The 23,231-nt window shown below is 35.8% G+C and overlaps 2 protein-coding genes and 1 long non-coding RNA gene across 10 annotated transcripts; 2 read left to right on the forward strand and 1 right to left on the reverse strand.

Moving 5' to 3' along the window:
- Positions 1 to 7,716: 7,716 nt before the first annotated feature.
- Positions 7,717 to 10,884, reverse strand: LOC122282632 (flavin-containing monooxygenase FMO GS-OX-like 4). Of its 2 annotated transcripts, XM_043094576.1 has the most exons (7): positions 10,192 to 10,881; positions 10,041 to 10,111; positions 9,468 to 9,620; positions 9,265 to 9,347; positions 9,001 to 9,136; positions 8,722 to 8,898; positions 7,717 to 8,418 (listed from the first exon to the last, which is right to left on the reverse strand). In XM_043094576.1, the coding sequence occupies exons 1-7, from the start codon at positions 10,796 to 10,798 to the stop codon at positions 8,233 to 8,235; spliced, it is 1,413 nt and encodes a 470-aa protein (XP_042950510.1). In that variant the 5' UTR covers positions 10,799 to 10,881; the 3' UTR covers positions 7,717 to 8,232. The 2 variants fall into 2 exon arrangements, with proteins under 2 accessions (XP_042950510.1, XP_042950511.1); XM_043094577.1 differs by lacking the exon at positions 7,717 to 8,418 and having other exon boundaries at positions 8,755 to 8,898; positions 8,981 to 9,136; positions 10,192 to 10,884.
- Positions 10,885 to 12,819: 1,935 nt separating this feature from the next.
- Positions 12,820 to 16,834, forward strand: LOC122282098. Of its 7 annotated transcripts, XM_043094045.1 has the most exons (8): positions 12,820 to 13,071; positions 13,569 to 13,676; positions 13,783 to 13,837; positions 15,379 to 15,452; positions 15,544 to 15,672; positions 15,859 to 15,948; positions 16,056 to 16,130; positions 16,589 to 16,834. In XM_043094045.1, exons 3-8 carry the CDS (start codon positions 13,828 to 13,830, stop codon positions 16,670 to 16,672), a joined length of 462 nt encoding a protein of 153 aa, XP_042949979.1. In that variant the 5' UTR covers positions 12,820 to 13,071; positions 13,569 to 13,676; positions 13,783 to 13,827; the 3' UTR covers positions 16,673 to 16,834. The 7 variants fall into 7 exon arrangements, with proteins under 7 accessions (XP_042949979.1, XP_042949984.1, XP_042949982.1 ...); XM_043094050.1 differs by lacking the exon at positions 13,783 to 13,837; XM_043094048.1 differs by lacking the exons at positions 13,569 to 13,676; positions 13,783 to 13,837 and adding an exon at positions 16,218 to 16,298.
- A 4,042-nt stretch (positions 16,835 to 20,876) lies between these two features.
- On the forward strand, positions 20,877 to 23,019 carry LOC122282100. The gene is made up of 3 exons (XR_006230386.1): positions 20,877 to 21,241; positions 21,891 to 22,357; positions 22,653 to 23,019. It is a non-coding gene; the product is annotated as an uncharacterized LOC122282100 (long non-coding RNA).
- The last annotated feature ends 212 nt before the right edge of the window (positions 23,020 to 23,231 follow it).

Genomic DNA, 23,231 nt, shown 5'->3' on the forward strand with positions numbered 1-23,231 from the left:
GTTCCTGCTGCAATTGGGACTGAACAAGACCTATAAGTATAGTAGATTGAGACGTGGGTGTAGTAGTAAATGGAGCAACTAGAGTAGAATTTTTATGAAGAAAAGTGGGCACTGGTTGAACGTGAAACAATTGAGTAAAATTAAAAGAGAAGGCTGCATGTGTGGTGGAGAAATGAAAATTATTTTCATAAAAAAGAACATGCCTTAAAATGTAAATATGACCAATGACCATATTCAGACATAAGCACCCTTTGTGTTGAGTAGAATATCAGAGAAAAATACATCAAGTAGATTTGAAGTCAAGTTTTAAACGTACAAAAGGAGTGAACTATGGGAAACAAGCACAACCAAACACTCGTAAAGTAGAATATGAAGGTGGAGCATGAAAAAGGCGTTCATATGTAGACTTACCATGAAGCACGGGAGTGGGTAGACAATTTATAAGAAAAATTGCAATTGTAAAAGCAGTAGTCCAAAAATGAGAAGGCATAGAAGAGTGGGCCATTAATGCGAGACCAATTTCAATAATTTGACAATGATGTCGTTCAGCAAAACCATTTTGTTTAGGAGTGACGGGGCAAGATAAGCGGTGAATAATTCTTTTGAAAGCAAAGTAATTTTTTAGAGAATTATTCACAAACTCACCACTGCCATCACTTTGAATAATTTTAACATGAGTTTAAAATTGATTCTCCAACACTGTGAGAAATTTTGGAAAGATATGAAGTACATCAGATTTTCATGCCAAATGATATTTTCAAATATAACATGAACATTCATCAACAATAATTAAATAAAATCGAAAACCATCAAATGAAGAAATGAGAATTGGTCCCCACACATCAGTATGAAGAGTATGGATAATAGATGAAGCATAAGGAGCACGAGATGGAAAAGGTAATTTAGTAAATTTTCCAAGAACGCAACTCTCACAAAAAGTGACATCTTTATTCGAAACATGTAAAGATGGAAATAACATTTTTAGAATTATTGTGCTCAAATGACCCAAAAGAGCATGCCACAAAGTGCCTGAGACTTTAGTTGCTAGAAACTCGATAGGAGAAGAAATAGTGGAGTTGAGATGTAATGGATATAGCCCATCTTCAACAAGACCTTTAAACAGCACCCGTTTCATCTTCAACTCCTTGATGAGAAATTTCCATGGATAGAACACAAAACAACAATTATTGTCAGTAAATTGAGAGATTGAAAGAAGTTTTTTTTTAAGATCAGAAACAATCATAGTTTTGTGAAGAATGAGGAAAGTTTGAGGGATTTTAAACTGACCAATAGTAGAAATTGGAAGTCCAGATCCATTACCACCATTACAGAGTCATGTCCAGTATAAGGAATAATACCTTGAACATCAGTGGTGGTGGGAGTCATGTGATTATTTGCACCTGTGTCAAGGAACCAAGTTTCATCTGTGGTATCTCTAGGTTGAACAGTAAGAAAGGCTTGATATTGTTCAACCTTTTCATCTGTGGCACAACAAGTGTTTGCTTTGAAATTGGGACCTCCACATCTAAAACAAGTGATACTGGTCATTTGGCCATTTCGAAGATTTGGTCTACTACCTCCATGGGTAGAAGATTTGGGGGTACTTCCAGCACGTGTGCGACCTGTAGAGCGTCCACCTCCACCATGTGATCCTTTGAACCTCTGCTGGTTATTGGGGCCACATCCACATCCAACTCCTGAATTGCCCTGTGTGCAATTTGATGTTGAACCCGAATGGCTTGAATAAAACATGACAACAGGTGAGTCACGTGTAAGCGATATATGCATCTCATAGTCCCTTAGTTTGTTGATGACAGCTTCAAGCGGTGGAAAATTGTCCCTTGTGTTTATAGCTACCACAATCGGGTCAAACTTAGAACCCAATCCTTTGAGTAAATAGATGACAAAATCATCTTTATCCATGGGTTTGCCTGCACCTCTGAGAGCTAGTATCAAAGACTTGGCTTTGTGAAGATACTCTTCCATTGAAGAGTTACCTTTGTTGAGAGACTGAAGCTCTTATTTCATTTGTTGAACCCGATCACGAGTATGGCATCCATATAGAGTTTCTAGAACCTGCTCTGAGAGGTTTCACAATTTATTACTTGAGATAATGAAGCATCGGACAGAGAACTACTTAACCAACCTAGCACCAGTTGGTCAATACGCAGCCATTTATGCACTTCTTGGTTGGAGATTGAATCAACATTATCACCTGGGATAGTGGCAGGAGGACAGGGAAAGTCACCATTAACGTACCCAAGCAAGCCATGACCATATAGTACAGGAACAACTTGTGATACCCTGTTTTTACGTGTATTTTTACTGAATGAGTATTTTAATTTAATTAAAATATTAGTTCTTTTATTTTAAATTATTGTATTTTAATTAGATTTATTTAGTTGTGATATTTATTTTGTAGAGCTTTTTTAATATTAATTATCGTTTTGAATTTAAATTGCAGTGTAATTTATTTTAGTTTGTTTTTTAATTTAAAATTTAGTTGTTAGTTTTTACTAGTTATTTATTATATTTTAATTTGATGTGGTGTTTAAATTATTTTATTCGTTTTATAGCTTTTAAAGTTGTTTTTATCGGATCAATTTTTAGACTTCAGAGGTGAGGATTGGACCTCATTTATTTTCTCCATCTTTTCTTTTTCTCTTTTTCTTTTTCCTCATTTCTTTTTCTTCTCTGTTTTTTTTTTTTCTTTCTTTTCTCTCCTAGTTTCCTCCAGTGCGCGACACTCTCTCTGTCTCCTCCATTTCCGTCCGTTTCTTCCACCGCCCAGTGCTGTCGCTCGTCGGCGATATAGTCAACACCACCCATCCAGAAATCTTCCCCTCCGACCGGCGCACCTCCCCACCAAGTTTCACCTCCATCCAAGCCACCGTTAGCCGCCACGAGCTCCTCCAAGCCGCACGGTTTTTGGGTCATTTTGCCACCATCGTTCCACCTCCGGCCACCATTTCTTCACCATATCATCACCTATCTCTTGCCATCATAAACTACCTATTTCCAGTTCCAATCCGTTGCTGGAGCAGCCCCCACGAGTTCATCTTTGTTTTGCCATTTTTTTGCTTCCACCGCCATTTTCTCCGCCACCCACGGCCCATTCTCAGTGCCACTAGTTTCATAAACACCTCTAGGTCATTTCCTATCAATTCCAAATCTTGATTTGTCCCCATTCAAAAGTGGGTATTTTATAACCCACGGCCACAGTGTATTTTACACTATTACGTTATTTTTTCTCCACCGTTTGCAGCTCCTTTATCCTTTGAAAATTATTATATAGCGCTGTAAGTATTTTTCAAACTATATTTTAGATTTAAATATATTATTGCTTTTACAATAAACTCTTTGACTGATTAGTTATTCCGGACTGAGTCTGAGGAGTCGGGGGTCGGATGGATTTGAGGACGGAGTTATTTAGTTGTTGTTGATATTGTGATTTGTTGGATAAATTATATCTTGAGGTGTGCATTGCATGGTGTATTCATGTGTATGTATTAAATTGAGAAAAATTAGTTTTATCAGTGTAAATAGATTTTCGGGTGCGTGTGTATCACAACCCCAAGCCGAGATGTGGTATTATCTCGGTGGAGCTCCTCTAGTCACTCGGGAGTGGATAATACTGAGTGACATCCCCTGAGTTATCGCTGGATGACGACCAGATCGCACGATACGGTAACACTGTCGTGTCGACTCCGTGGTCCCTAGGCTGACAGGGACTAGAGGATGGCCTGGTCCAGGTACGCACTGGGCGCGAGACTGGGCATCGCTCGTTTAGATGTCACATGCGTAGTTGTTACTTGAGGTGTGACACATGAGCCAAAGTGTGTGGATGATCCCTAGGGGAGATCATGGTGCATGCAATAAATTGAAACGAGTTTTGGATATTGGATACGGGCTATTTTCTGGGAAAATGACGAGATTTTGTTTGAGGTTATTGTGATCCATTTTCTGAAAAAATGGTAGTTTCCTTGGTTTGGGCCATTATCTGGGATAATGGCAATGACTTATTTTAAATGATATGTTTTGGGTAAAAATGAAATTTTTGGTGTGCGTGGAAAATATGGATTTATGGGACATGTGCATTTGGCATCCTTTCATACATATTGTTAAGTTTAACATATTTTTATCTTATGGCGTTTGAATCATTACTTATCTGCGGCACCATTTTGGTACCGTAGATTTTGATGCAGATATTGAGGAGGAGGAGGAGGCTGAGCCCGATGAGGAGGCTCCGCCAGAGTTTTGATTTGGAGTTGTTTATGTTAAAAAAAATTATCTCTACTAGTTTTTATGCCTTGTATTTTGGTTTTGAAACAATATTTGAGACTTGTAATATTTTATTATGTGTGGTTTAAACAAATTTGTATTTAAACAAAAATTCTGGTACTTAGTTATAAGACTTTTATTATCCGCGGCGTGATTTTATTATACACTTGTTGCATGTACACACACTTGACACTTGGCGATGGGATATGTGACTCGTGTTGTCATCATTCCGACGCTTCGATTTCCACGTATCCGTACGTGGGAATTGGGGGCGTCACACAACTTGTGCTTTCCATAGAAGGTAATTGGTGGAGACTAATTTAATAGAAACATCAGGTATGCTTGTTTTTGTAGAAAACAGAGTCAAGGAAGAAAATTCTGCCACAGGTGGGATAAAAGAGGTTGAAGAAGAATCCATGAAAGAAGGAACCTCGTGTGGCTATGATACCATGAAAGGAAATAAAGTAGCCTAAATTTGTATGGCTGTTGTATTGACTTATATAATATTACAGAGGAGCATTATAGTCTGTACATAGTAAATAAGGAAAAAAAATAAACTTAAATCTAATATTTACAATAAGCTGAAAATATGCACAGAAAGAATAATAGAGGGAGAGATCTCAGGGCTATTTAAGGAAAAGCATAAATCATGGAGATACGTTTCTTCAAGTTTTGAGTTACATTTAAATACAGTTTTTTCCTTTGTTTTATGCTCATGCCCGGATAGTTTTGAGTTACATGGTCTATGCTCATTGTTGAACAGTTTTGAGTTACATTTAAGTACAATTTTTGTCCTTTGTTCTATGCTTATGGCTTGACAGTTTTGAGTTATATGATTTATGCTCATTGTTGGACAATTTTGAGTTATATTTAAGTGCAATTTTTTTTTCCTTTGCTTTATGCTCATGGCTAAACATTTTTGAGTTACATGGTTGGACATTCATGCATTGCTCTATGCTTATTGCTCATTAGTTAGTATTTAAGTTTTATGACTCATTAACAATTATAATTTTGTACAAGGATGGACAGTTGGATGCACCATTCGATGATGATATCTTCTTCACCACTCTCTTGCAAAAGTGGCAGATAAGGTTGTAATAGCACCCCAACATTCACGCTAAATTATAATGTTGTGGTTCAAGCAAACCCCATTGACAGTGAAAAGAGGCCATCAAATAAAAAAAGTTCAAAGATGTGCATCTTTTACTATAGAGGAGGACAACCTCCTTATCTCCACTTGGCTCAACATTAGTATTGATGTCATACGAAATACTGATAAAAAGTCCACTCAAATGTGGAAAATAATTTCTGAGTTTTATCATGAGTATGAAAAATCAAACAATGTTGAACATTTTGTAGGGTCATTGATGAATAGTTGGTCCTCGATTAAAAAATGTACAAATAAGTTTTGTGCATATTTAGCACAGGTAGAATCATTGCACTCTAGTGGTGCCATAGAGCAAGATAAGGTATGCATTTTCTTCTTAAATTATGCAATTCTATAGTACTAATTTATGAACTAGCAATATTTCTTCACCTTTATAGATTGAGAATGGAAAACTTATGTACAAAGAAATGGAGAATGTGAACTTCACAATGGAGTATTGTTGGGGTGTCTTTTGAGACACCAACCAAAATGGCAGCAATACATGATGAAATGAATACGGGGAGAAGGGCACATGATAAACTCCCAGCCATTAAGCAGTCAAGTCTAGTTGTCAATGACTCTATGTAGGTTCTGATTGAGAGACCTTCAAGCAAAAAAGCTGAGAAAGAAAGAGAGCGAAAGCGAAAGTCTTAGGAATCTACTAATACTAATATCAAAATAGCCTTACTCAAATGAAAGAGGATATACAACTATGCATGGTAGAAAGAAGAGTAGCAGTGATGATGGCAGATGGCAATTTCACTAAATAACATGAACTTGAGAAGACAAATTTTGAGGCAAAAAGTATGAGCTTGGATCTTGGTGGCATGAATGTCATGCAGCAAAACTACTTCCTTAATATTCAAAGGGAAATTAATGAGGAGTAGAAGAATAATTTAGGAAGTACATCTACATCTCCAACCACACCTCATGGAGGTTTGTAACTATTGGACTTGGTTATCTATTATGATTTTAGTGGCTACCTATTTACTTGTTATGGAAAAACATGTGGCTAGGCAGCAACTATGATTTTTTTTTGTTGGTAAACATTTTTAGTATTTACATGTGGTATGTATGGCAATTGGAATTTGATAGTTTTTTGGTTTGATACTAGAACTGGACAGTTTTGTATTAGATGGAACAACTTGATAGATTTGATGGACTTTCTTTTAGTTAGATACTACAATTGGACAGATTTTGTAATTGCAATATGTTAACCAAAGTGACGTGTTTTGTATTCTAATGTTAAGTTTGGAAATGGCATGTATAGTGGGTTGGATTCATGTTCTCTATGGTTTTATATTTGCACTGAGTTTGGAAATGGCATGTATAAGTTTTGTATTTGCACTGACTTTAGAAATGACATGTTTTGTATTCTAATGTTAAGTTGTATATTTGCACTGAGTTTAGAAATGGCGTGTATGAATTGGATTGGAACAACTAGACAATTTTGAGAGTGCTGGACAGTTTTGTGCATGTAATAGACAGGATTGTGAAGACAATTCTAGATTTTTCAATAGTAATTTTAGGTAAGTTAAATTAATATCAATTATGTAAAATATGGACATTAATTAACATTGGAATGTATTTGCAAATATGAAAAATAAAATTATTCAAAAAAATTATTATTAAAGTTCATAATATCATATTATTATTTTGATTTTAAGATGGATAATTTAACCTAAATTAATATCTTAAATAGCTTTAGGTTTAGCCAAAAGTTGCCAAATTTTGGCTTTGGCAGCGCTCGTACCCCGCATAAAAGAATCTTGAGTTCATCTTTGCCGTTAAACCCCATTATCGTCGCCATCATTGGCAGCCTGTTTTCACTATTTTATCTCTAATAAAATAAATAATATGGTGTTTTTTTGAAGCGGTAATAAGATGTCATCTTTCACTTATATCGAAGAAAGGGAAAAGGATAGAATTCAAAATGTTAACATTGATACTTTTTAAAGGGTTCATTTATTATATAATATTTCAAGGAAAACTAACTTATGTACACAATATTGTTCACTTGATACATTCAGTTATTCCTACATATTGCCCAAGGGAAAAATCTATTTACAATCATAATTATGAACTAATTTGCATATCAATTTATTGTGATTGGTCAAAAAGTAAATTTTATTAAAAACAATGTTAATTTAAATTTTAAATATGAAAAAATCAGTATTGATACGCAGATTAATACGCGACTTTACTTGAACGTAGAAAAACTCTTACCCAAGTTTGCAATTAGGATGTAGAACATTCAATCGTATATATTCATTATATTTACAATTATAGAGTTTGAATGGTACCATGTAAGTATTGATCAATGAATCTCACAATAATAGACTGATAATGTTACATTATTATATCTTAAGCATAAAGCTCGAAGGGTCCTCGAGCTTTACTCAAACTTGAGCAACTATACATGTTAATCGAGCCGAGCTTAAACATTCACTACTTGACTCAACCTAACTCAATTACATCACTACAAATATATATTCCATTCCTAGCATTGAATTGTATTCTGGTGGACGCACATAAGGAACAAAGACAGGGTGGGTTTTAAGGTACTTAAAAGGGAGAACTCTCACGTATCTGATTTATTCAAGTTTTATTCTAAGGAGCAGAAGAAATCACCATTCATGTATACCTGAGCATAGTCACTCTCATTATTCTTAATTTGTATTTTATCATTAAGAAGAATGAAAAAAAAAATAAGAGTACAAGAGAATAACAGACAGGTGGTTCCAGCAAGTAGTACGAGTGGAGTCTTGGAAACTTGATTACTCTGAGACACACCTATGAAGGACTCAATTGGAGGTGTACTTGATGAAGTCTTCATGAGCTTGCAAAATCAAGTGATGATCTTCCCACTCATCTCGGTAAGACTCAGGTCGAGCAAGCACGCTCTTAAGCATGGCATCAAACATTTGCATTCTCCATTCTTCATTTCCAGTACATGCGCAATGAGCCTCGAGACAGTTGTTGTATTCAGACTGCAAAATGACATGCCAAGGAAAGAAAAAATAACTGCAAAATGACCTCCAAACGATTTTCTGACTACAACCAAATTACGACAAAGAAGTCAAAATTAGAGAAATGAAGTTTAATTGTCCTCATTGGTCATTTGTTTAAAAAATTTATCGCAACTCTAATGTACTTTCATTGTAACAGTTTGGGATCATTTAATACTGGAAATGGGTCATCAGCCAACATACTTCAAGTAAGCCCAAAGAATAAGTAAAAAAAATCAAATAGATGATGTTGGAGGCTCCCAGTCATGACTAGGCCAAATATACCTGAATACTAGCACCCATACAATGAGTGTATCGCTTAGGTGTGCCAGAAGCTTCGAGTGATGAGTAGATAGCTTCAACATCTTCCATCATCTCCTCTTGCGATGGAAGGGTGAATCGATTTGACAAAGCACCAGCAATCCACTTGCTTTGCAATTCAAACATGGGGAAAGGTAAAACCTGGCACCAACCACATGAAAAAGATTTACTTCCAACATTAACTAAAGCCCGATTAAAGATCCAACAAAAAACAAGGGCATACTACGACAAGTATGGATGAACCTTCCATGGTAACCCAACAAAGGAAAGCCATGGTGCCAAAACTGGTGGGAAAATGTGCTTGTACAGAGGCCCCACACGGTTGTCATCCACAGTCACAATGCCATCGGTTTCAAGAAAAGGAAAATGATACTTGTACCTTAGAAAAGACAAACATGTTTTATACATCAGTCACTGTTGCATTTCCGGTTCTAGCACTAAATTTGGGTAAAGAGGAATTTCAAACTAAATTAAGCTAAGGCCGAGTTGATGTGGTATGCAGCACACCCTGTGCAATGTAGAATAACATTGGCAAGGACAAAGCAGCCATCTTGGAAATATACAGTACCATCTTTACAAGTACTCTCTACCTGCATCAATTTAACTACGATTAGCACTTTAGAATAACCTTTTTCCCAGAAACACAACCAAATTTTGATTGACTTCTCATAATGGCCAAAAATAATCTCACCATGGCTAAGCATGTTTACCATAGGATGAAGCCACATATTATCGTAGCCATGCTGCTTTCCAAATGTTCCATCCCTAACTGTTCTAGCTGCAATGTGGACTTCTTTGGCAACACCAGCTATCTCCCGTGAAATATCAATGGCACTTGCTGAGCTCCCTATCAAAACTACAACCTGTCAAAGCAGGAAATGGATAAAAAAAACCAATCACTTTTGGAAGGGAAGAATAGCAACCGAAAGAACATTATGAGCAGTAAGTTGTTCTTCCTAATGAACTTTTGTAAAGTCAAACACAAACCAAGACCTATACACATGGTCATCACACAAATGGGAGCAAAATACGGATTTCATGAATATGATGAGAAAATTTCAATATGTAGACTTAAAAGTTAAAAGAGAAACTATACACATCCGATAGTGGTACTAGCAACTAGCAACCAGTCAGAGAATCCTCAAGTCAATCTTATGAGATTCACCCAAGACATAAATGAATATTCTATATGCATACAAGCAATATCATTTATATATATGTATGTACGTATGTATAATGTGTGCGCGCGCGCAAATACAAGTAGATTGGAACCTGGTACATACTTGATCTCGAAAAGGCTCAGGAACACGATAATTGTGACTATGAATTTGCTTCCCCGGCCATGCATTCATACCTGAAAATCAAACAAATAGCAGGAACGACCCTTACTACCGATTTGGTAATTTAGATTCACCTATGTATACAAAAAATTACCGGGGATTTCAGCGATCCGAGGCTCAGTATAGTGCCCGTTACATACAACGACAGCGTCAAAAATCTCCTCCAGAGTGACGTCATCCTTGCCTCTCTTTTTCGATTTTACTTTCCATTTGGATTTGGAGCCCTCAACTAATCTCACGCACACAACCTCCGTCTCGAACCGCACCATTTCACCGATCCCAAATTCGAGTGCAAAGTCTTTGAGGTACATGAGGACCTCTCGGTGACCCGGAAACCGTCTTGGGTCTCGATCCGGATCTTCTTTTGAGACGAACGGGTAGTCTACGTAGCCCATGGCTTCGCGGGGTAGGTTGGTGCGGAGGCAGTTATATAGGCTGCAGTGGACAGTCGTCCGGGTCGGATCGAGTCCTAGCGGGTCAGACTCTACATTCGGTGTGTACACCCAGATGCCGCCGACCTGGTCACCGCGCTCGAAGACCACAACACTGTGGCCCTCGCGCCTGAGCTCTCGGGCCGCCACGAGCCCGGAGGCTCCTGCGCCGATCACGGCCACGTGGCGGGATGTGATGGGGTCGGTTGAGGGTGGCATGGACAGGTTTTGGATTGCCGTTGTTCCTGGGATTGCCATTATAATGCGCATACAAGAGGTTGTACGAGAGAAGTTGGAGACAAAAGTCAAACACGTGAGGATTATTAACAAGCAAATAAGATCGGATTTCGGAACAACTAAGGGTGATGAAGTATAGAATTAGATATAAGAATGAATAGTTTGAAATAATTTAATAATAATAATAATAAAATAATTTGATTTAAGATTGAAAAGTAGTGTAAAAAAATTGAATAAAAATATTATAAAAATAAAATATTATTATAATATAATTTTTTAATATAATTTTTATTTTAAAATTTAAAAAAAATTAAATTATTTTTTGTGTTTTGTTTAGAAGTTTAAAAAAATTATAATAATTAAGTAATTATTAAAAAAATCAAAACTAAAAAATTTAATATTAAAAAGTAGTTACATTTAAATATTAAAATCAAATAAATAGTAGTGCTAGCGTGTCGCCCGCTTTGACCACTGGGCGCGCTAGCACAAATTTGTCTTCTTCTTTTTTCTTTTTCTTATAAATTTTTTAACATAATTAAATATTTTTAAAAAATAAAAAATATATATCAATACACTAAAAAAATACTTTCTTAATCATTAAATAAAAAAATAAATTAAATAAATTTAAATAAATGAGCAGTCAGAATGAGAGGACAAACTCAGACAGCATATTAGTATTTTTCTAAAATAAAATGAGATGATTAACACATCTCAATGTCTAAATGGACCATAGATAATTATAATAGAACTAGTTATAGTGCAACGTGCAAAGCATATTTTTCTAATCGAGAACAAAATATTGTAAGAATTATGTGTTTAAGTAATAAGTAATGATTGTACGAAGATGCATAATAATTATATTTTATTTGTGGAGTACTAAATAAAAGACTAATATGTCAAAATAGATCATAGTTGGACATATGAGAATTTAATTGAAAGTTTTTATCTTAAAAGTAGTGCATATGATGTAAATGTTTTATAGGGCTATCAAAGTCGCTGTTACATAGTTTGGAGGATGCATCCATTCAAGAGTTATGTTGTTGTTTCTTCTACGGTATGAATGGAAAGTTCGTTGAATTTTTTGTGGCGTTGTTGCCTCCATTGATCCATGTCTGTAGTAAATTGAATAATCCATTCTTTTTTGGAGGTTTGATATGTCATGTCTTGCAAATAAGGCAGATGCTCGTGTATAAAATGAATTTGGAGTGTTTGCATCATTAATATAGAAATAAAATAAGACAAGTATAAAAAAATTTGAAGGACTATATATATAAATTCAATTTTGCGTGTTTTCTATGTTTTTATTTCATTAACAACCTACCCCTCTAATTTACAGAATTTTCACAAGTAGATATATTATTTTTTTATTAAAGTTCTTTGATTTGATTCACCTATATTTTTCAAAAATTAATTTCTTTAAACAAAATCAACCTGTAGTGAATATAGGTTGATCACTTAGTAAGGAAAAAAAAAAAAAAAAAAAACCTAGAAAAACGAAAGACCTAAATAGAAGCTAAATTGATGAGGTAAAACCCAAATATGTTGATTACAGGGGTTTCATTTTGCTGCTGTCTGGGACATTCAGCCCAGCCCATGTGTGTGAGTCCATAATTCTAATTTTAGATAATCTGAAAATAACACACACATATATATAATTATATGACCTTCATGTCCATGAATGCACGGTGTTCTTATTTTTAGAGTACTGATTTGGATTAATTATAAATGAACGTTAAATTTTTGTATTTTCCTAATAGTGAGGTAGAGCCCAAATAGGTTGATTAAGTGGGTCTGATTTTGCTACAATATGCATTTGTGCATTTCTGGCCCAGCTCGTGCGTGTGAGCCCATAAGCTCATCATAAATTAAAGCCCAGCCACTTTTATGGGTTTCATTTTGGTGTTGTGTGTGAAAATCAGGCCCGTTGTGTGTGAGCCCATAGTCATTTTGGTGCTGTGTGAAAGATTGAAGCCCAGCCCATGTGTCAGCCCATAACCTGATGACAAAATAAAACCTAGCCCCTTTTATTTGAAACAACACCATTTGTTGCAAGGAATGAAAACACTAAAATTCTTCTCTTCTCCTTCATTTCCCCTCATGCGCCGCCCCCTATCTCTCACCGCCATTTTCCCTCTCTGCTGTTGCCGATCATCACACCGGCCGCGATACTACCTCGCCATCCGTCCAGCCCCGACGTCATCGCGTGGAACAGTTCTTCTCTCTCTCTCTCTCCCTCTCTCTCTCTCTCTGCCACCATAGCCCATGCCCCGTACCACTGTCATCGGCGATGTCACATGCATTCACCAGTAAGACCTCATCCATCTCTCTCTACCACCTTCTCACTCTTCCGAGGTGATTCTCTTTGTTGCGGTGTTCTTCCAGCAATCTTTACCGCTGTTGAGTTGTTCCACACCATTTGATTTGAATACAGAGAATCCTCACAGGAGTGAGAAGGTCATTCTAGGTTGTTCTAAAAAATTTTGGGTTGTTAACAAAATTAGAGAAAGAGAGAGAGACCAAGGTCGTTGGGTATCTAGGTGGGACTTGAACGAACACAACAACCAAAAAAAAAAATCCCAACTTGACTCTCTTATTCACAGGATCTTGATGAGAGAAACAACAACAAAATGCAAAAGAAAAATACAACAAACAAAAAACAATAGTGCTACAGGTACACGGCACTGCGTACCCGCTGGGGAAGCGGCTGACGTGAGCCGACATATTAAAAAAAAAAAAAAAAAAGGGCGGAAATCGTTTCCATTTTAGGCGTATTTTGAAACCTATTCTGTTTTCGGAAACCCAGAGAATTCGAGGGGAGATAAGCCACCCACAACTCGAAACCCATTTTGAGAGCACGGTAACGTTGCCGTCGCCGTCGCCGTCGATTCCGGAAAGGCAGTAAATTTTTCAGGTATGTAAACAGTTTCAATTTAATGTTCCTCTTGCAAGCTTCCGGAAACTCATTTTGTAGTGATATTCTGTTTTTAACTTATTTTTTGGATAACTTCCGGAAATAGTGTAGAAGATTAGTGCTGGGGGTGCTGTTCGTGTGGGCAAGAACAATGTGTGTGGGTATGTTGCAGTTCCAAAAGATTTTCCAGTGATGGTTTAGGAAAAGGATTTTCGTGTGGGCAAGAACAATGTAGTGGGTGGGTCTGTTGTAAGTTTGTTTGTTTGGAAGAACAATGTAGGAATGGAAAAATGGAAATGTTTTAAATTTAGACCCCATGCAGGAAATATATGCTGCTGGGGTCTGTAACACGAATTTTTTGGTTGTGCAACGTGCATCCATGTCTCTGATTATTCACTGTGTTGTAACATGTTATTAAATCAGGCACTTGGAGCGGGGGTGTTGTCTGGGATCAGTGAATGTGTGGTGCATGTGTGGTGTGTTTTCCTGTGGTTTTTGATACAAAATTATGAGGAACCCTTGCCTAAAGTGATGGTGAAATCTGGAAGTAACTCTGTTGGTGCTTTGTGTTTGGACACGAGAGCATCGAGTCTGTTTATAATTTGAAGATAAGTTATATTATTAAAATAACATGCGATTCTAACACATATATTGACCGATTAACACAAATTCCTCTAATTCTTTTAAAAACTAAGAAGAAAACATTGGATATCATGACCTTAGAAACAAACAAAAAACCTTCTATAGAAATTGACAGAGTATGAGAAAAGAAAGCCATAGAATTTGATGATCATTTTTGACTGGTAAAACAACATTTTTATGAAGTTGCTTTTTAAGAATCAATCAACACGTTTACCTCTTTCTTTGGCTTAAAGGAAGATGGACTTGTCATCATCTTTGTTGACTTTATAACAAATGGAATCTAAGGTCTTCCATGTTGATGAGTTAAGGAGGGAGAAGGACTGTCATGGCCTCTCCCATCTTGACCAAGTCTCCTCCTACTTCCTTTCTATTTTTCTTCTCTCTTTCTTTTTGGCAACCCCTCCCTATTCTCTAGCTATTTAGATATTTCCATGCTAATGGCTTGCTTGTAATGCTAATCATACCCTTGACAATGTAACGTTTGTAGGTATGTACAAAGTAGTGAGATTCTCGTAACTTAATTTAATGCGATAGATTAATACCAATTACAACAAGAACATGTGAAGGACTGATAATGACGTGGAATAAAGTCAATGAATGGTAGTTCATTTGCACGTATTCAACATCACTACTCCGATAAATTTGTTTGGTATTATTCCACAACCAATCCATTTTGTTTGTAATTGTAATACATACCATATAAGTTATATCAGCATTTTGGTTGAGAATATAACTTATCAAAAAAGAGCATTTCAGCTCGAGCATAATACAGCTTTGTCATTGAACAATTACCATAATAGACCCACAACTGGAGTTACTTTAGCTCTAAAAAATCAAGATTACACCTAGGAGAGGAAGTTCGGGAAGTGTGTTCTTTCTTTTTCTTTTTATTTTATTCTTCTATTTTACAAAACCCATCGAAAGAAACTTATAATTTATAAAGTATTTTTTGTAGTGTGATGAAATAAGAGGGATAGTATTGACCTCAACTTCTGTAGTGAATGAGGGTCGTGTTTTTGGCATGGACATGGATAAAATGGCTATACTTGATTTAATGCAGACTCGAGAATCATGGAAAAAGGAGAAGAACACTCAGCTCCGCTAACACCATCTAGCTCAAATCTCCCAACCACGGTGTGTTATATTTTTTTAAAATTTGTATGACAACGTTGGGTTGATATCTATGCATTACAGTACATGAATAACCTGTGTAATAACATGTTAGGGCATACCGTCAACTTCTGTAAGCTTCAGAAATTACATGCACATAGGTGGTTACTATGGGGAACTTCCGACGTGGGCACCTCTAACGCAACAGCCAGATGGGTACCAATATCCATGCAATATTCAAGAGGTGATACAATTGTATTGTTGTTTTTTTATAAATTCAAATGTTTTATTTTTAAGATTAATGTGATGTGCTTTTTTAAATATTTAACTTCTTATTATGTTACAGGTTGTATTATACTTCTTTATTTGGTGTATGGATGGTTATTAATGCATTGTTTCTACATTGGTTATGTTACTTGTTTTATTTTAGAGAGATGGAGGAGATACACCATTGCCGGACACTTGCCGGAATTTATTTGGCCCGTCATTCTTTGATACTTGTGATGTTGGATTGTCGCAGGTATATGAGCTTGCAGATCAACCTACCGTTTAATGTGCTAGGTTATTTGATAAAAATCAGACTTGGGTTATAAATTTCTAAACGTTTGTTATACTGTTTTTGACCAGCTTGTTGAAGAAAGCTCAATTCTGGAAAAATGTCGAACCCAGCGCCAAGGATCAATGATCGGGAGTCAAGAAATGGTAACAATTCAATCTTTTATTTAAGAAGTAGTAATATTGAAGTAACTAGATTACTTAAGACCCGTTAACACTAATTACTCGGAGCAGGTGTTCTTTCCGTTGGATGGATCACAACCGGTGGATGGATCACAACCGGTGGATGGTGGGTGATGCATTATGATATTATTGGTAACACAATTAGTTAGTACTTAGCATGCTTCTAACCAGTTATAAGAGTTTGAATAGGAAAAAATATACATATTTTTTCCATTGTTGGATCGTGTTTCCTGTTGATGTTAACATGTTAATTTTTGGATCCATTTACGTATGCAAGGCGTTAATCATTGGATCCATTTACATATGCAAGACGTTAGCAATGGTTATGGTTGGAGAAATTTTAAATATATTGTTGCAGATTTTTCGTGCTTGAATTCCATTATAGTGTAAGATATTTGCTAAGATTTACTATGGATGTGCAGGTACTGATTCATGACCCCACCACGTCAGAAATATATAGCATGCTCATCCCACACAAATGCCCACGACCAGAATTACTAAGTTAATCAGAGAGATGTAATTTGTTATTATTGTTGCTTGTGAGAAATGTATTTGGAAAGCCTAGAATTATAAAAGGTTGTAATGGTAACACATCTATTAGAAGGATACGGCAATTGCTCAATGTTAGACCTCAACTTAAATATTCTAATAGATTATTGTTGCACCAATATTTCCAGCCAAGAAATTAATTTCTTTCCAGGATGCATTTTCGAGTGCTTAGCATGTGCAGGCATTCTATATAAATTCTTGAAAAATGGACAGGGAATATTGCATGTAACTAGAGCTATTAAATTAGAGTTGATGAGATGAATCAATACGCCAATACAGGATTTCATCAACATTTACATCACTAAAACACCCAATACAGGATTCCATCAACATTTACATCACTACATCATTTCCATTCCAACTTGGAAAACAGTTTTCAAATTGCAAAAGAGGGCATGGTAAGGGTAGCCGAATCAAGAAACCTTGTACATGATTCACAAGTTTCACTTACAAGTACTTAACATTACATACACAGCTAGAGATACCCAAGGATTCTAAAAGTAATCTGAAATTACTTATGCACCACCAAGAAATACGCTACAACAAATGCTAAAGCCCAAAACACGGACTAATGTGCGTGCACGTCTAACTTCAGCTTCACGTACAACAGCCACCAACTCCTTCAATAACTCCTCATTTCTGTTGGATAGTACGAACTCAAATTCGTCTACTCTTTTACGCAAATCAATAATGAGCTTTTCAATCTCATTGACTAACATCTTCAGCTCTATTTCCTTGCTACAAAATTCAGCATCAGTTTCTGGACGGACCGCCATCTTGTATTCATGGCCCTCTACCCATTTGAAATACTTACAATATGGTAAGCCCTGTGATTTTATACATATCAATACTGAATTCTATTAGATGAACATCACATCAAACACAATAATTTAAACTAAAGCTGAATTTAGTTACCTCTTTGTTGTACTTTGGACAATTTAAAAAGGGACGTCCTGAATTATTTTGAGTATTTGAGAATCTCAATTGGGCTTCTATCTCACAGAAGCATAATGGATGAGGGAGATTTTGTTTGGCAAAAGGGGAAGAAGACGTTGTCATGGATGATGACATATTCTTATATTAAGCCAATGCCACGAAAATTGTTGTCAGAAAAATGCAACACCCTCTGCCCTTATGATTAGCTGAAAAGTTCATGCATATACTGAAAGAAGCTATCGGGAAGTGTATCTCTTTACCACTTATGAACTAAAACTTATGGAAGCTAAAAGCTGGAATTTTCCAGTTAATAGCAAAGGCTTTACACGTAACAAAAAACTTACATATAATTAATGCCATGCATTTTCTGTTTCTGGGCTTCACAATCTTACTAGTTGGGAAAAAATTGCAATTCTTCTACCAAAAAATCATTTCTTCTAAATGAGACTTGGGTTAAGTTTCATTTAGAAGATCTTAAACTTGTGTCAAATTTGCAATAAGTAATTTTGAATTCATACCATGATTCCATTCTATTTCCAACTGAAAATGACAAAAGAAAAAATTAGATAGCAAGATTTTACAAAACAATGTCATTAATTACTTTGCCTTAAATGAGAGAGATCAATTCAATGAAGATTCCAAATTGAACCTGTTATTTTAAAACAAAGCTTCTGTTTGTCAAAATGGATCATTTGTCTTTCCACAAAGTTTTGGTTTATTAGTTACTTGTGTCCAAAGCTGGGGCCTCTAAGATGGCAACTAATTATGCTAATATTTCAGAAATAATCCCATAAAATAAAATCTATTTCAAACAAAAAAATTTAACAGAAAAGAGAGAAGAAAACCTTAAATGCCATTGTCCTGCAAACTGCAGAGCTGGGATCCAATAACAAACAATTTGTACCTTATGGCTCATATTTTCCCCTTATTCTACTCACTCCACCCACTTCCTCCATATGTATAACATAATAATGTAATGCTCATAACATATCTTATAATTTATCTTCTTACAAATTAAATTACGTGACAAGGGTATAGAGTTTACCAATAATTTTTTGAGGATTTAAACAAAAACTCTGATGAACTTTGTTTTTTTAACATTTTAACACAATTTTGCCACCTTAGCATCCATTACATCATAACAAGTTTAGAATCTCTATTGGCAATTTCATGCTTCACTCCTTTTAAATACTTTCTGTTAGAATATGTTTAATTTTCCAGCCACTTTGTATAATTTTCCAGGTCTATCCAAGATTTTTTTTTTCTTTCATACGTATCCAAGTTCGACAAGAAATTATAAGACCGAGAATTTAAACTCGAACAAACCCATTTCAAAGCATGCAGCAAACACTTGAGTCCACCTCTAAATCAGCCAAAAAATCTAATATCAGGCTATAAGATTTATGGATTCTAGAAAATTCTTCAGCACAAATCAAACACCGGAAAAGATAAATTACATCAACCAGCTTATCTTTCGATAGAGAGACAACAAAGAATATGCATATATGTGTTAGTGTATATATATATATATAGACAGACACACAGAGAGAGAGAGAGAGAGAGAGAGAGAGAGAGAGAGAGAGAGAGAGAGAGAGAGAGAGAGACTCACCGTGAGGGTTCCCAAGATCGTTCGTCTAGCTACGATTTCGATTTCGATTTCGATTTCGATTTTGAAAGACCTAATCCCTGCCCTAATTTCATCCGGGTTCTGTACGTGAAGGTGAAATCTGGCACGATGAGAAAGGGGGAAGCACACGGAAAGGCAAAATCGAAGGAACCCAAAACTCAAATCGATTTTCTCTGCTACGACGGCCTTATCCCTGCCCTAAATTCATCCAGGTGGGTTCTGTGCGTGAAGGGGGTTTGGCACGATGAGGAAAGGGGATCAAGCCGTGTGCAAAACTCGAGGGAAGCTTTCAGTTTAACGATGCGCACCGTTTCATTAAAACAGCCACGTGGCCTCGTGTACGCGGCGGGTACCCGTAGCCGTGTGCAAATATCATTTTTGAACAAAAAATGGACAAATATTTGAAAATATATCTCCAAATCAAGAGGGAAAAAACGGAAAATACATTTTGAACAAAAGAAAAAACATCCGAAATGAACATACCCACAGCACAATGAAGAACAGCAATCGATGCCGCTGCAAACCCAAACTCTGCTTCGTCACCGATGACCAAAGAAAAGAACCACAAACCCTGAATTGCAACCCTCTCATCAACAAACAAATATATCTCCTTATCCAGACAACCCATCACACCAACATATTGTAGCATGAAAAATGAGCGACGATTTGGTCTTCAAAACATAAAAGAATAAATTAAAAATTTAGAAATGACTGGAAAAGATAACAACACTAAGCCCCCCACTCGATCAAAAAGCAATTAAGCTTGAGTAATGACGTGATGTCAAATATTCTGAAAATAATAGTAAAAAGTAATAATAAAATATTAAATAATAGTATAAAATAATAATAAATAGATTAAAAATAATAATAAATAATAACAAAATATTTTCATAACATTCTATTATCCAAACTAGTCCTAAATTGAAGAGGTCCCAAAAAAATAAGACCAAACCAAACAGGGGGCAAAGACGTAAGTTCGTGGAAAAAACAAAACCAATAACAAGGACAAAACGAAAAAATGATAAATACAAAAAGATAAAATTGAAAACAAAATTTGGAAAAAAAACTATTGTTCATAAATGGATAGACAACATGCTACAGCCAACCAAACATGGTCAAAGACATAAATTTATCAATAAAACAAAAGGACAAAAATGTAAATTTGTGAATAGAGGAAAAGAAATAACAGACAAATGGAGAAAAGCAAGAATGAAGATGGACAACATTGGGAAATGAAAGTTGGAGAAAAGCAACCGTTCATTGATGATATTTCTACACAATGTTATTTTTATAAGTTATTTTATAAAAGTATTTTGTAATTTATTTTATAAGTTATTGTGTAAAAAGCTGTATTTGTATCTATTTTCTTTCTTAAATAGCACAAAAAAAAGGATGTTATGGTTTCAATTTACACGAACCATTCTACATCTAAGGAGATATTTCAGCTGCGATTCAGACACGAACCACGCCGAGTCACGTGAAAATAAAAGAGCCGAAGTCAAACCACGGGAAAGCAAGCCACGTGAAAGTGAGGTACCGAAAGCAAAATAACAAAAAAAAAAAAGAAGCCGAGAAATAATACCACCAGAAGCTGTGCCGACAGCTACCTTGGGTGCAGAGCACTGACTGAGACCGAAAAAAAATAATGAGACCCAACGCCGACACACGAAACCGAGAGGAGAGGAAAAAATACAAGGATGGAAGAAAAACTTGTTGGAAGAAAAGCTGCCGAAAAACCTGTTGAGGTGATGGTGCCGTAACTGGAATCTGCCAGAAAACGACAACCTTGATCAAAGAAATACCGAAAAAACAAAGAAAAGGTCGGCGCCTATGGAAGAACAGAGAGCGCGCGCAAGAGAGAGAATAGGTTGGGTCTTGTACAGAGAACCGGGAGGAGAAGGAAAAAGAAGAGACCGAAACTTTCTGAAGAGCTGGATTTCTGAAGAGCTTCAGCGGTAGCTCGGTGAGAATTTCTGTAAAAAAATTTCTGTAGGACCACAACAATAGAGATAGACCGAAACAAAAAATTTCAAGAAAGCTCTGATACATGTTAAATGGATTCGATGATCCCTCTTCAGAGGATTTATTCTCACTTATATAGAACATATTTACATGGTTTGTATACTGTAATTTTGAGCGGGAAGATCACCTAACTATGACTCCTTAGATTACGCTTGATATTCAGCATCACCACGTGCAGCCTGCCTCTATTTAGCGGTGTTGACTAGCCTACCTATATACAATCTAAAATACTACAGCTGTATAGTATTACAAATATAACTACTGTTATACATTGACATACCCATATGTGTGCTTGTGCCTTTTTTTTTTTTCAATTTTTTTTTTTTACTTTAGATGCGGATCAGCCTTCTGGAACTGTTCATTTTTCACATTGATTTAATCATGTATCAAGTGGTGGGAACTGGAACTGGAACTGGAACTGCAATATTGCATTCTTAATGCTTTCTTAACTATTATTTTGATCGGTAAAATAATGGTGTACTAATTATTACAACACCTTTATTTATGTAAAGCATTTTGTTTTCATGGAAAGACCAATACCTTTTTTATATTGGGTGGTTAACAAGCATTTCTTCTTGAGAGTTGATCAGGGACAGTGAAAACCTAGCAAGTCGCTATTCTTATGATGCAGCATCTGCTTTGATGTGATCATCTTCCGATTTTGTCAAGGAGATCATGCGAATGCAAGGATATTTTGATCTGAATTTAGTCCAAATATATCCCGAGTCACTCAGAGAAGCTTTGAAGAAGACTGTGCTCAGTCAGGAGGATATATTTTCAAAGCAAGCTTGTAGACACGATTACTGTACTGGTTACTTTAGGTGTTGACTTAAGTTAGAATCATGTGTCCTTATTTGATATAATTATGCCCCCTTTGTTTCATACCATGTAATGATTTGAATTTGTTTTGGAGTCGAGCCCTTCATTAGTTTAAGATTACAACATTTTCAATAGCTACTTAAATTAACTGGACTTCACAGGTATTTGGGACTCTCTCCTTGAAATACAACAATGGACCAAGCATGTAGTTGAAAGTATAGACAGAAAAAGCCACGAGGTTTCCTTTTATATATACTTACTTCATCCCTAGAAAGATAGGATTTTGCAAATGGCATGCATTTTAATAGAAGAAAATAACATTCGATTCTTCTAAAATGCCCTTTAGTAGTTCAAGAAAGTTGGATTCAAATTTGAAAAAGGTGGTTCAAATCTAAGATATATGAGAAGTTAATGAATAAATGCTTTAATTTATATGAATCCAATCTGCTTTAGGACATCTAAAAGAGAACACCTCCTATCTATTTTGAGACAAAGGATGTACTTAATTTTTCTTGCTACTGATTTATCTCCAGGTTGAGGAATTCCATCGATTATATACGATACAGAAGACACTGATGGACAATATTTCCTGGATAGAGTTTAATGGATACAATTCAAGGAAAGCAAGCACCCAATCAAGTCTGTTATGTTCTGCAAATTTAGCAAGATATGAAGCACACACGAAAGAAACAACAATTTCCTCAATTCCCATGGTAAATGGAAAGCTCAAAATTTCAGGATCTTATGAAGAGGGATATTATAGTAATGAGGCAAAGGCTTTGTTTTTCCTTTTCCCAAGTAGTTTCTTCATACATTAAACTCTATGTTTATTGGGACTTACCTTTTGAATGCATATTAGGTGGCTATGCATGTATATATCCATCCTCTTTTAATAACTTACCTAATTCTGTTTAAATGATTTGGAATATTTTACTAATAATGTGGTGAGCTTGTCCTTTAGGCAAAGCTAAAACAATCTACAAGCCACATGTCATTAGAAGGACACTAGGGTGTCTACTAGAATCTTTGGTAGGGGCCTCAAGATCTTCAACGTCTTTCTGATCAGTACTTTAGCAATGTTGGTAAGGATCTATTGAAGAAAATGAATATTT

Source organism: Carya illinoinensis, chromosome 11, assembly GCF_018687715.1.
Source record: "Carya illinoinensis cultivar Pawnee chromosome 11, C.illinoinensisPawnee_v1, whole genome shotgun sequence".
Taxonomy (NCBI): domain Eukaryota; kingdom Viridiplantae; phylum Streptophyta; class Magnoliopsida; order Fagales; family Juglandaceae; genus Carya; species Carya illinoinensis.